The 13,887-nt window shown below is 44.4% G+C and overlaps 1 protein-coding gene across 1 annotated transcript; it reads right to left on the reverse strand.

The window, feature by feature from the left end:
* Positions 1-9,625: 9,625 nt before the first annotated feature.
* Positions 9,626-13,668, reverse strand: C6H11orf91 (chromosome 6 C11orf91 homolog). The gene is made up of 3 exons (XM_036762522.1): positions 13,264-13,668; positions 13,032-13,185; positions 9,626-9,711 (listed from the first exon to the last, which is right to left on the reverse strand). Exons 1-3 carry the CDS (start codon positions 13,666-13,668, stop codon positions 9,626-9,628), a joined length of 645 nt encoding a protein of 214 aa, XP_036618417.1.
* Positions 13,669-13,887: the final 219 nt, after the last annotated feature.

A 13,887-nucleotide genomic window follows, 5' to 3' on the forward strand; every position in this document is an offset into this window, starting at 1 on the left:
AACTGTGACAGTAATGAGCTACGTGACCTTGAACAAGTGACTTGCTCACTCTAGACTTCAGTATCTCATCTGCTGATTTAAGAGGTTGAACAGAATGAGGGCTAAGATTCCTTTCATCTCTCACAGTTTTTTAAAAATTAATTTTGCTGGAAATGCTCCTCCTGTACCCCCCACCCTGATTCCTGATCCCTCCCCCTTCCAAATCCTGGAGATAGACTGGCTTTGTTTTTACACAAAGGTGATACCATTGATGGCAATCATTTTATACAGATGTAATTAGAAGGAAAAAAAAGATTAAAGAAACCGGCAGCAATTCTCATTACTACATTCCTATTTAGGTAATTTTCAAGATGAAGCCATTTTCCTGTGGTTTGTGAGGGGGGCCCTCTTAAAGGTTGGGGACAGCCTTTGATGAAAAGACGCCTTATTCTTCTGCCTGTGAAACTGATCAATCTGCAGCTGCCTTTTCCCATCCGTCCAGACCTGTGCCACTCTCTCTGAAGCTATACTCCAGGGCATCTTCTGTTCAATATGTGGGCACCAGCTGAGGTCATTGAACCTTTTGCTGCATGGGGATCCCACCATCCCCTGCCTCCCTACTCCCCTACAATCTTCATCAGCACATGGGAGCTGAGAGCAGTTATCCACTGGCTGCCAAAGTAGCACACTGCCCCCATGCGTCAGGCAGCGTTAGACCAACAAGCGGTTAGACTCCACAGAAAGATAGAGAAGCTGCCCTCCTGTGGTTCCCAGGTCCAGACTAAACTGGACATTTCTGAAATGGTAATACTCTCTCAGCATCTATTCAATTCAACAAATATTTATTAAGTGATTGCTATGTGCAAAGCACTATGCTGGGCTCTGTGAACACAAATTTTAGAAACAAACAAACCCTAGACCCTCATTGACAAGCATTCCTTCCCCAATTTTTAAATATTTTTGTTTAAAGTTTTGAGTTCCAAATTCTATTCTTTCCTCCCTCCCAGCCTTCCTCCCTCCTGAGATGGTAAGCGATCCAATATAGGTTATACATATGCAATTGTGTAAAACTTTTTCATATTAGTCATTTTGTACAGGATGACTCAAAAGAAAAAAATGAAAGAAAGTGAAAAATTGCATGCTTCAGTCTCTATTCAGTCAATATCAGTTGTTTCTCTGGAGGCAGATAGTATGCTTCATCATTAGTCCTTTGGGATTGTCCTGGATCACTGTTACTGAGATAAGCTAAGTCATTTACGATTCTTCATTGAACAGTATTGCTGTTACTGTATACAATGTTCTCCTGGCTCTGTTCACTTCACTATGCATCAGTTCGTGTCTTTCCAGGTTTTTCTGGAATCATCCTGCTTGTCATTATACACAATAACATTGCATTCAAATAAATCCTTACCCCCTTTTTTGACTCTCTTTGGGACAGAGACCTAGCAGAGGTATTGCTGGATCAAAGGGTATTATACACAGCTTTATAGCCCTTTTGGGCATAGTTCTAAATTGCCCTCCAGAATAGTTGGAACAGTTCACAACTCCATCAACAATGCATCAGTGTCCCAGTTTTCCCACATCCCTTCCAACATCCAACATTTTCCTTTTCTGTCATATCACTCACTCTGACAGGTGTGAGGTGGTACCTCAGAGTGATTTTAATTTGCATTTCTCTGATCAATACTAATTTAGAGCATTTTTTCATATGACTATAGATGGCTTTGATTTCTTTGTATGAAAACTGCCTGTTCATATCCTTTGACCATTTATCAATTGGGGAATGACTTGTATTCCTATAAATTTGACTCAGTTGTCTATATATTTATTTATTTTTGTTTGTTTGTTCTGGCAGGGCAATTGGGGTTAAGTTACTTGCCCAAGGTCACATAGCTAGTACACGTGTCAAGTGTCTGAGGCTGGATTTGAACTCAGGTCCTCCTGACTCCAGGGCCAGTGCTCTACTCACTGCTCCACCTAGCTGCCCCCAAACACAGTTAGGAGGGTGCAACAATGCCCCCATTCCTTTGAGAATATATTTAAAAAATAAAGCCTTTATCAGAGATACTTGTTGCAAATTTTTTTCCAGTTTTCTGCTTTCCTTATAATTTTGGTCACATTGGTTTTCTTTGTGCAAAAACTTTTTAATTTTGTATAATCATAATTATGTATTTTACACTTTGTAATGCTCTCTATATCTTCTTTGGTTCAAAATTCTTCCCTTATCCATAAATCTGACAAATAAACTACTCCATGCTCTCTCTTAATTTGCTTACGGTGTCACCCTTTATGCATAAATCATGTACCCATTTTGACCTTATCTTGTATATGGTGTGAGATGTTGCTCTCTATCTAGTGTCTGCCATACTATTTTCCCAGCAGTTTTTGTCAAATAATGAGTTATTGGTCCTAAAGCTTAGATCTTTGGGTTTATCATATACAAGATTACCATGGTCATTTACTATAATATAATTTGTAACCAATCTATTCCCCCAATCCACCACTCTGTTTCTTAGCCAATACCAGTTTGTTTTGATAATTACTGCTTTATAATACAATTTGAGATCTGGTATAGTTAGACTATCTTCTTTCATATTTATTTCCCTTGATTCCATTGATATCCTTGAGCTTTTGTTCTTCCAGATGAATTTCGTTATTATTTTTTGTAGCCCTATAAAACAATTTTTGATGGTTTGATTGGTATGGCACTGAATAAATAGATTAATTTTGGTAGAATTGTCATTTTTGTTATATTGGCTCAGACTACCCATTAGCAATTAATATTTTTCCGCTTGTTTAGATCTGACTTTATTTGTGTGAAAAGTGTTTTATAGGTTTGTTCATATAGTTCCTGGGTTTGTCTTGACAGAGAGACTCCCAAGTATTTTATGTTGTCCACAGTTATTTTAAATGGAATTTCTCTTTCTATCTCTTCCTGCTTGACTTTGTTGGTAATATATAGAAATGCTAATGATGTATGTGGATTTATTTTATATCCTGCAACTTTGCTAAAGTTGTTAATAATTTCAAGTAGTTCTTTGGTTGATTCTCTAGGATTTTCTAAGTATAACATCATATCATCTGCAAAGAATTATAGCTTTGTTTCCTCATTGCTTATTCTAATTCCTTTAATTTCTTTTCCTTCTCTTATTGTTATACCTTACATTTCTAGTACAATATTAAATAATAGAGGTGATAATTGGCATCCTTGCTTCACCTATGATTGTATTGGGATGGCTTGTAGCTTATCCCCATTATAGATAATGCTTGCTGATGGTTTTAGATAGAAACATTCCTTATCATTTTACAGTAAGCTCCATTTATTCCTGTGCTCTCTAGTTTCTTTAATAGGAATAGGTGCTGTATTTTGTCAAAGGCTTTTCCTGCATCTATTGAGATAATCGTATGATTTCTGTTGGCTTTGTTATGGATATGGTCAATTATGCTGATAGTTTTCCTAATATTAAACCAGCCCTGCATTATAAATCCCACCTAGTCATAGTTGTGTGTTTGTCCTTCATTCTCCAAGAGGACCATGACATCACAGAAATGATGACATGGCTTGCAGTTGACTTTGATTTGAGTGAAGGAGGGCTGTGCAAGGTCACCAGCCTCACTTTCTCCTCCAGAGCCATCTGGGTCCAGTGGCCAGATATTCATCAGGACAACTGGAGATGGCTGAGGATGCATTGGGAGAGACACTGGTCCCTTTTAAGCTAAGGTCTGTTCAGGTTCTTACTTTGAGTGAAGTAACTTCCATTCAGTGAATAGGCCTTTTTAAGAAGTGAGTCAAGGGATGGCCCCTTTCATAAAAAAAAAAAAAAAATCAAACTGGGAGGGCAACTCTCAGGGTTGCTGGACAAAAGAGAAACAGTTACTATTTATATTCACTCTGAGCTAGGAGGGCAGGGACTTATTGTTGTCCAATCTAGGTCATAGTGTATGATTCTTGTGATATATTGCTGTAATCTTTTTGCTAGTATTTTATTTAAAATTTTTGCATCAATGTTCACTAGGGAAATTGGTCTATAATATTCTTTCTCTGTTTTGGCTCTTCCTGGTTTGGGTATCAGCACCATATTTGTGTTGTAAAAAGAATTTTGTAAGACTCTATTGCCTATTTTTCCAAATAGTTTATATAGTATTTCCCCTATGTACTTCTTTGGCTGCATCTCATAAACTTTGGCATGTTACCTGTCATTTTCTTTAACGAAATTACTGTTTCTGTGATTTGTTCTTTCATCCACTTGGTTCTTTTTTAGGATTAGATTAATTTCCAATTAATTTTTAATCTCTCTTTCCACTGTCCATTATTGAATGTAATTTTTATTACATTATGATCTGAAAAGGATGAATGTACTATTTCTGCTTTTCTGCATTTGGTTGTGAGGTTTTTATGTCCTAATACATGGTCAGTTTTTGTGTAAGTGCCATGTGTTGATGAGAAAAAGGTATATTCCTTTCTGTTCCCATTCAGTTTTCTCCAGAAATCTATTATATCTAGCTTTTCCAGAATTTTATTTACCTCCTTAACATCTTTATTTTTTGGTTAGATTTATCTAGTTCTGAAAGGGGAAAGTTGAGGTCGCCTAGTATAGCTTTATTATCTATTTTCTCCTATAACTCATTCAACTTCTTCAAAAATTTAGATGCTATACCATTTGGTGTATATATATTTACTATTGATATGACTTCATAGTCTATACCTTTCAGCCAAATAAAGTTCCTTCTTTAGCTCTTTTTAATTAGATCTATTTTTTGCTTTTGCTTTGTCTGAGATCATGATTGCCACCCCTGTTTTCTTTGCTTCAGCTGAAGCATAATAGATTCTGCTCCAGCCCCTTACCTTTACTCTGTGTGTATCTGTCTGCTTCAAATGTGTTTCTTGTAAACAACATATTGTAGGATTCTGTTTTTTAATCCATTCTGCTATCCACTTCCATTTTATGGCTAAGTTCAACCCATTCACATTTATAATTATGATCACTGTGTATTTCCCACCATGCTATTTTCAACTTGTTTATCCCCCTCTCTCTAATACCGCACTCATTCACTCCTCACAAGCGTTTTACTTCTGATTACTGCCTTCCCCTTCTATTATCCCTGTCCCTTTTTACTTCTTTATAGGGTAAGGTAGATTTTGATATCCAACTGAGTGTGTATGTTATTCCCTCTTTGAGCCTTTTTACCCCATTCAATTTTCTTTCTCACCCCTTTATTTTGTTTTTGGGGGTATCATCCCTTTAAAGTCACCTTATATCCACACCCTCTATCTACATATACTCCTTCTATTTGCTCTTATAGTAATAAAGTTGTTAGGAGTTACAAATATTATCTTGCTCTGGTCTTTTAATTCAAAATACTTGAAAATCCTCTATTTGGTTGTGTCCTTTTTTTCCCACTGAGAGATTATAGTAAATTTTCTGGGTAGGTGATTCTTGGTTGTAATCCTAACTCCTTTATCTTCTTGTATATCACATTCCAAGCCCTCCAGTTCTTTAATGTGGAAGCTGCAAAATTCTGTGTAATCCTAACTGTAGCTTGATATTTGAATTGTTTCTTTTTGGCTGCTTACAATACTTTCTCCTTGATCTGTGAGCTCTGGAATTTGGCTATGATGTTCCTGTGAGTTTTCATTTTGGGACCTCTTTCAGGTGGTGATTGGTGAATTCTTTCAATTTCTATTTTAGTCTCTGGTTCCAATATGCATTTGATAATTTCTTGAAAGATGTCATTCAGGCCTTTTTTTTTTGTCATGGCTTTCAGGCAGTCCAATAATTCTTATGTAATCACTCCTGGATTTATTTTCTAGGCCAATTATTTTTCCAATGAGAAATTTCACATTCTATTTTTTTTTACTTTTTAAATTTTGTTTATATTGTATCTTGATGTCTCATAGAGTCATTAGTTTCTACTTGTACAATTCTAATTTTTAAGGATTTTCTTCAGTGAGCTTTTCTACTTCCTTTTCCATTTGGCCAATTCTATTTTTTAGGGAGTTATTTTCCTCAGTAAATTTTTGCATATCTTTTCCCATGCTATTGACTCTTTTTTTCATGATTCTCTTGAATTACTCTCATTTCTCTTTCAAGTTTTTCTTCTACTTCTCTAATTTGCTTTTTAAAGTCCTTTTAAAGCTCTTCCAGGAATTCTTTTTGGGCCTGAGACCAAATTACACTTTTCTTTGAAATTTCACATGTAGCCATTTGGACACTATTGTCCTTTTCTAAGTTTATGCCTTGATCCTCTGTATCACCATAGTAACTTTCTATAGTCAGGCCTTTTTTGGTTTTTGCTTATTTTTTCTGCCTTTTTTGTAACTTGATGTTTTTAATGTGAGAGTTGGGCTCTGGTCCTGTACTGTCCCAACCTTTCTGTGCTGGGGCTCTAGGCCTTACTGTTGGCTTTCACTGGGCTTCAGGGCTTAGTTGCTTGCTTCCTCTGGAGGGTATGTTTCTCTTCTTGCTTGTACTGGATAGGAGGTGTTGGGGTCCCATTGCCCTCCTCTGGGTTTAGCTGCTGGCCTGCTCCAGGGAAGGAGCCTTGCTGCTGGGCTCCTATAGTAAGAGTCTTTCTGGTGGCTGGTCCTGGAGGAGAGATCTTGTTGCTGATCTGGGACTCTGCTGCTGGGTTGCTATGGAAACAAGGTTTCTCTGTTGATAGGCCCCAAGGGGCAGGGCTTCACTACTGGTCAGGAATGGGGTCAAGGCCTTGATGGTGGCTTGTACTAGGGTGGGATCTTGCTGCTTACTTGCCTAGGGGGCCAATGGTTTGCAGGAGGGCAGGACCTTACTGGTGGATTGCCCCAGGCTTGGAGCCTTGCTGTAGGCCCCCTGCTGGCTGCTGCTGATGCTCATGGACCTCAATCCCCTCCCACCCCCCTGAGACAGACTTTTCCTGGTGGGCTGGTAATCTGCTTCTCAGCTCCATTCTGAAGTAGTTTTCTGGTTGTTTAGAGGGGAATTTGGGAGGCTTCAGAGGGTTCCTCCCTCACTCTGCTATCTTGGCACCGGAAGTTGACAAGTATTCTAAGAGGCAGAGATGGTGGAATGAATGCATCACAAGACTGGGATGACAGCTTGTGTGATTATACACCAGTGGGAAACAGAATGGAAGGTTAATTCAGCTCCACTGAATAAGCCCTAATAAGTACCTCCCATGTACCAAGCAAGGGGTTCAGGGGGAACAGTTTAAACTGTCCAGTTTGGCTGGAATATAGAGTGCAATGAAAGGTTGTGATACACAAAGACCCAGACCAGGGAAGATCTTAAAGATGGTACTTGTATTTCACCTGACAGGTTGTAGGGAGGCTGGGAGTGAGTAACATCAGACCTCTGCCTTGGAAGGCTGTGGCCATGAAACCCAGACCTCCTGAGATGATCACAAATGCCCAGCTTCTCAAGATCGCTGAATGATCCCAGCAAGAGCAGCAGGGCCAGGTGGCTGTAACATGCCTGAGATGCTTTAGCTGCAGGATCCTGGGGCAAAACTAGTCTCCTGGCTATAAGATCAGGCAATAAACATGTTCAACAGTCAGCTGTTTCTCCCTTGTCTGCCACTACTTCTGCTCCTCTAATCAGCAAATGATACCGTATGGCTGACTTCAAAATGACAACATGTTCCCCACTGGCCATTATTCTAAACACATAGTTAGTTAACAAGAAGAAGAAACAAGTCATGTTCCCTTATAACAGTAAGAAGAGCTCACATATAAGAGCCTTTAAAAAAAAGCACAGTATCTCATTTGACCCTCACAACAACCCTGTGAGGTAGGTGAGGTATCCCCATTTTAGGGATGGGGAGACTGAACCTCAGAGAGGCTGAGTCGTTTGCCCAGGACTACACACCTAGGAAATGTCTTAGATGGAATTCGAACCCAGGCCTTTCTGATTCCAGGTCCTGGGCTCTATCCATTATACCACCCCCAGCAACTCACTTTTAAAAGCTTTGTGAACAACCTCTTAAAGCTTCATGTTCTTTGGGGAAATGTAATGTTTTAGAATGAGATTCCTGGCAGGCAGTAATGAATTAAGAAGAAAGACAGCAGCCATGAGAACAGAAATAGATAGATAGCAGAGAAAACTCAGGTAACAATGGGGTGAGACCCCGAAAAGAGAGGAAGTAGAGTGACTGACTACAGGAAAGCTACTGTCGCATCACTTCCATGCTGTGTGCCTCAGTTTCTTTATCTGGGAGATAAATGAGCTAACCCACTCCAGTTCTAAATCTGAATTCTGTTAATTGACTGAAACAATCCTGTTTTTTCTGATTGGAAAAAGGAAAGGAGTCACGGAGCTAATGATAAGTCACTCTAAAAGCTGGATTTGAGGATGGGAGGCCCTAGAGCTAGAAGGGACCTCAGCTATTTTTGAGTCCAATCCCTTCATTTTACAGAGGAAGAGACTGGGGTCCAAGGAAGGGAAGGGACTTGCTCATGCCCAGACAGAAAGGAAATGGCTAATCAGGATTCGAATGCAATTCTTTGGACTAAGTTCAGCTCTCTCTTTCTGCTGTGCCACACTGCTGTGATGACAAGTCAGCTCCAACCTCCTCCAGGCACATCCAACTCCCTTTTCTACAAACAGGGTCACAGTGAAGAAAGAGACACATGGATGTGTGGTCAATGCCAACTTTCTCCAGCCACCTTCTGTATAAACAGAGTCATAGTGAAGCCAGAGGCACATGGACACGTGGTCAATGCCAACTTTCTCCAGCCACATCCAGCTCCCTTCTCTATAAAAAGGGTTATAGTGAAGCTGAAGACATGTGGACAGGTGGGCCACAGACTCAGGATGGCCAAGAAGAAAGCCATCATTGGGCCATTCCAATATGTCCCAACTCATAGCAGGTATTTGATAAATGCTTGTTGATTGTTTAAATGATCTAGGCCAGACCTGTACCACCTGTGGCCTGTGGACCGCTTACAGCCCTTGGGCTGCTTGCGGCCTGGAAAAGGATTTCAAGCAGCCGCAAAAAAAAAAAAAAAAAAAAAAAAAAAATGTAGAGGAAAGCATCCTTTGTCTGTGGAGGAAATTCTTTGGCAGGCTGCAGGTTGTGCAGGCCTGATCTAGGCCAACTCTGTCCTTTTCCAGAGGAGAAACTATACTCCGCCTGTTGTTTTCTCCCTGTTCCTCCTCCCACAAGTCCACTTGGCCTCTTTACAGAGGTGGCCCAGCTCTGGGTTCAATAACAAAGGCTGATCTGTCTGTCCAGTGCTCCTACCCCTGATGCTCTCCCCTCCCCTCCTGGCACTTCACCCAGCAGGACCAGCCCCTCCTAACAGTGGTACCCTTCAGACTCCTGATCCCCCTGAAAGTCTCCTTCCCCAATCCCAGGCACCTCTGAATGCAAACAAGCCAGCAACATCTTCTGGCCTCCTGAAACCATCAGATGCTCAGGGAGCTGTCCCATCAGGGCAGAAAAAGATAGCCAACACCCACCAGCATTAACAAAGAGGAGCGACTCCAGGGGGGCTTACTAGACAAGCTGACGCTGTATTTGTAATGTGCACCTGGGAGCAGGAAAGAAGTAAGGAACTAAAGAACAGAAAATAGTTATATCTGAAACAGCAAGAAACAGGATACATTCTCTACTCAATAACATCTAACGCTACGGAGATACGGTAACGCGGCCTTGGGACATCTCGTTAGGAGAGCGGCGTGGTCTTCTTCAGGGGCTGCCTCATCTTTATACCTTGCAACTTCTCATCTTTTAGTGCCTTCAGGAATTTATCTGAAAAAGAAGGAAGCATGGTCAGCCCGTTGGGCTGGCTCCGGGCTGCCTTGGAATTTACTTCTGTGGAATGAGTCTGTTGTTGCAAATCCTAGGATCAGAGGGTTTGATTCAATTCAACAGGCATTTATGAAGGGCCGCAGATTTATGTGTAGGGTGCTGTCCCAAGATCGTAGCTTTAGAGCTGGGAGGAACCTTAGGATATAATGATAGTCATGTCTAGCACTGGGAGAACACTTGAAGGTTTGGGGAGCCCTTTACAAATAATGTCTCACACAACCCTTGGTGGGGAGGGGCTATTATTATTCCCACTTTACAGATGAGGAAACTGAGGTAGACAGCGTTTCAGTGGCTTGCCCAGTACACAGCTAGTAAGTGTCTCAGGATGGATTTGGACTCAGGTCTGACTCCAGATCTGTCGCTCTATCCACTGCACCACCCCACCTGTCTCAGCCCTGGTGCCTCTGCCACTTAGCTGACTTTAGAGGTCATCTAAGCCAACCCCCTCATTTTATAGATGAGGAAACTGAGGCCCAAGGAGAAAAAAACCTGCTACAAGTCACAAAGGGTCAACCCAGGTCCTCTGCTTCCAAATCCACTCCTGTTTCCACTGTGTGGGTTCTAAACAAAAACTTTTCATGTATGTAGCCGGAGAGACAAAAGGGAAGAAATCCAATCTGAACAAAGAAATCTCTTTGAGACTTGGTATCATGTAATACTTTCTCCATTCCCCTTTCTGGTCCTGATCCCCTCTCTATACCATTACATGAGAGGATTCAACTAAGCTTTTTTCATCCGTCTCATCTTGTGATCTTCAGACCCTTCTCACTAAGAGACACTTTCTCCCTCATATGAATTGAGCTGAGTTGTCTCTAAGGCCCCGTTCTAAAGCCAGCCCCTCATCCCAGGTTCCCTATTACCAGATCCTCCCAGTCACCAGATATACCTCAGTTACCCAAGCTCAAAACCTCTGGGTCACCCTCAGCTCCCCACCCTCAAAGTCTATCCAATCCTCTTATACTTGACTGCCTACTTTCTAGATGACTGAGATGCGATCCCCTTTGCTGTTTATTCTCTCTCTTGTACCTTTGCACCAACTGTCCCCATGCCTGGCATGCTCTTCTTCCTTATGTTGACCTCTAGCTTCCCTGGTGGCTTCCTCTCAAGTCTCAGCTCAAACCCAACTTCTGCAGGGAAGCCTTTTCCACATCTTCTAGCATGAGTGCCTTCCTTCTGAAATTCCTTCCATCTAATCCATATGGGCAGCTAGGTGGTACAGTAGAGAGAGCACTGGGCATGGAGTCAGGAAGACCTGAGTTAAAATCTGGCCTCAGGCACTTACTAGCTATGTGCCCCTGGGCAAGTCACTTAAACCTGTTTGCCTCAGTTTCCTCATCTGTCAAATGAGCTGGAGAAGAAAATGGCAAGCTGTTCCCATATCTCTGCCAAGAAAGCCCCAAGAGGGGTCATAAAGAGTCAGCCATGACTGAAACAACAAGAAAGTCTGTATGTAACTTGTATCACAGTATTTGTATCCATTAGCAGTGAGCTCTTTGAGAACAGAAACTGCCCCTTTTGCCTTTCTTGGTGGGAACAGTGCCTGGCACATGGCGAGTACAGAACAAATGCTTGTTAACTGACTGACTGAGCTTCCAGCTTGGATTTCCTGTGATACTATGTGACATCCCCTCTCTGTACCTTGGTTTTTCCCTTTTCCCTCAAGTGGTCCCTGAGGATCCTCCTAGCCCTGATAGCCCATGATCCAATATATGCAAAGGCTAGATTTTCTCTGCATATTTTCCCTTCCACAGGTTACAGGGTCCTAGAATTTGGGGCTAAAAAGAGATCATATGGTCTGACCCCTCATTTTACAGAGGGGAAAACTGGGGATGTGGGAGGGAAAGTGACTTTCCCATGTCCATACAGGTCACACATGCAGTAAAATCAGAGTTAAAGCTCTGACTCAATTCAATGCCATTCAGCAAACACATATAAAGCACCTACTACATACAAAATGAGGACGCAGGGTAGCATAGTGGATAGAGAACTATAAAAGCTAGCTGATAAATGCTCAGTGATAATTTCTAGTCAACAGGTCACCTAGGAATTGAAAAGCCAAGCCTAGGACTTTGGGTGGCCAGAAATCTTATTTTTTCCTTTCAGAGTCTGAAAGTCTATGCAGCAGCTCTCTCAATTCCTGGGCCTGGGGAGCTCAAAGGCCCCCTCGGTGAGGAGCTCCAGGCCTTTGGAGGGGCAGATGGCACAGTGAAAACAGTTGAAGGAATGAAAGAATTTTGAGAGTGGGAAAAGATTTCAGTGGCCATCTCACCCAACCTCTACACAAAAGAAATACCAGCTACAACATACCCAACAAGTGATCACCCAGCCTCATCAACAAGGAGTTTTGGATTCGAAGCCTACCTCTGCTACTTAACAGATCTGTAACCACATTGCTGAGCCAAAGGAGGCTCAATTTCCTTATAGATAAATGGGGACAACTACGCCAAAGAACTTTCACAAGGTGACACAATTAGTGAAGTTTCAGGAAAAAAAAAAGTTTGAAGAGTTCTGGGCTTGAAAGCAGAAGAACTGAGCTCAGGTCCCAGTCCAACCACTCATTGACGGTAGGAACGTGGACAAGTCACAAGCCTTTTCTGCTCTTGCTTCCTTATCTGTAAGATGGAGGGGATACTACTCACACACCCTACCTCACCCAGAGGTCATGAGGCAAACACTTAGTAAACCTTAAATTTTAATATGGAAATGTGAGTTATTATCATCTAGCTCCCCACTAAATGGAAAGATAGAAGTCACAGCGATCCTGGGTTCCAGCACTACCTCTGATGCTTACTACCCTGTGCAGCTGTGGGCAAGCCTCTTGGCTAGTATCATTATGACAATAGTTTTGGCCTGGAGACCCCCCTGAAGGGGTGTGCTCTCTCAACCCCCTCTCCCTTTGAGAACTACTAGATTGGATGATTTCTAAGGTCTCTTCCAGCTCCAAATCTATGATCTTGAGAAGTCCCTTTCCTTTTGGGGCCTCAGTGTCCTCATCTGTAAAATGAGGGGGTGGGACGCGATCGTTTCTAAGGGCCCTTACAGCTCTAAATCCACGAGTACGGTGCACACACCCACGCAGCGATGGTTCCTGCCTCTCCCCCTCCTGCTCCGTCGCCCCATCCCACCCCACCAAGAGCTCGGAGGAGGCCGAGGCCAGGGTCCCCCCGCCCGAGGGAAGGAAGGAGGGGTGCGGGTGGGGGCTGGCTCCCGGGCCAGCACCTGGGCCAGCTCCCGGGGCCCGGAGGGGCGGGGCCACGCACAGCGCTGGGAGTCGAAGCCGTCCCCGGTGATGGTGAGTAGCTCCAGCTCCTTGATGCGGATCTCCAGCTCGCACAGCTCGTCGGGCTGCGAGGCGGCGGCGGCGGCGGCGGCGGGGGGCAACCGGGGAGCCGGAGGCCCCGGGGCGGGGGACTGCTGCTGCTGCGGCGGCGGGGGCGGCTGCTGCTGCAGCGGCGGCGGCGGGGGCTGCGGCGGGGGTGGTGGCGGCGGAGCGACGCCCTCGGGGCCGGACGGCGGCGAGTAGAAGAAGCGCAGCGGCTCGTAGGGGATGGGGGCCAGGCCGGCCGGCCAGGGCTGCGGGCACGGGCGCTCACTCAGGGGGCCCAGACCGGGCGGGGGAGGCGGCGGCGGGGGCGCTGCGGGCGGGGGCTGCTGGGCGGCCAGGCTCCGAGCTCCGGCCCCGACGCCCACCCCACCGCCGCAGCCGCCGCCGCCCCCCAGCCCGGCCCCGGCGCCCGCCGCCCCGGCCTTGAGCGGCACGAAGAGCTTCTTCCAGATGTTGAAGTCGTTGAGGGGGGAGGACGAGATGCCGCGGTCGTAGAGGGATGGGAAGTAGAGGGGCGGGGCGGGCCGCTTGCTCATCGTGGGGCTCGGGCAGCCGCGCCGCCCCTTCGGCATCGTTTGAATGGGGGCGGGGGGCTGAAGCCTGCGGGCCGCCACGTGGCTGGCTGGAGGGCCGCAGACCCTCCCTCGCTCCACGGGCCACGCCCCGGGACGCGCGGCCCCGCCCCTGGACTGGACCCCCACCGCCCACCCTACGCGCGTGCTAGCCAGCCCCCGGGGCGCGCTCCTGGCCCCGCCCTCAAGGGGATCGTCGATCAGCCCACTAAGCTTTGA

This window comes from Trichosurus vulpecula, chromosome 6 (genome assembly GCF_011100635.1).
Source record: "Trichosurus vulpecula isolate mTriVul1 chromosome 6, mTriVul1.pri, whole genome shotgun sequence".
NCBI lineage: Eukaryota > Metazoa > Chordata > Mammalia > Diprotodontia > Phalangeridae > Trichosurus > Trichosurus vulpecula.

What these genes read in the sequence shown, in the direction of transcription:
- C6H11orf91 (XM_036762522.1), bottom strand. Translation starts at nt 13,668, where the DNA reads ATGCCGAAGGGGCGGCGCGGCTGCCCGAGCCCCACGATGAGCAAGCGG. An exon ending in CGTCCGGCCCCGAGGGCGTC is followed by an intron (nt 13,186 to 13,263) that starts GCTCCGCCGCCA and finishes CCGCAGCAGCAG; the next exon opens with CAGTCCCCCGCCCCGGGGCC. An exon ending in CGGCTTCGACTCCCAGCGCT is followed by an intron (nt 9,712 to 13,031) that starts GTGCGTGGCCCC and finishes CTTCTTTTTCAG; the next exon opens with ATAAATTCCTGAAGGCACTA.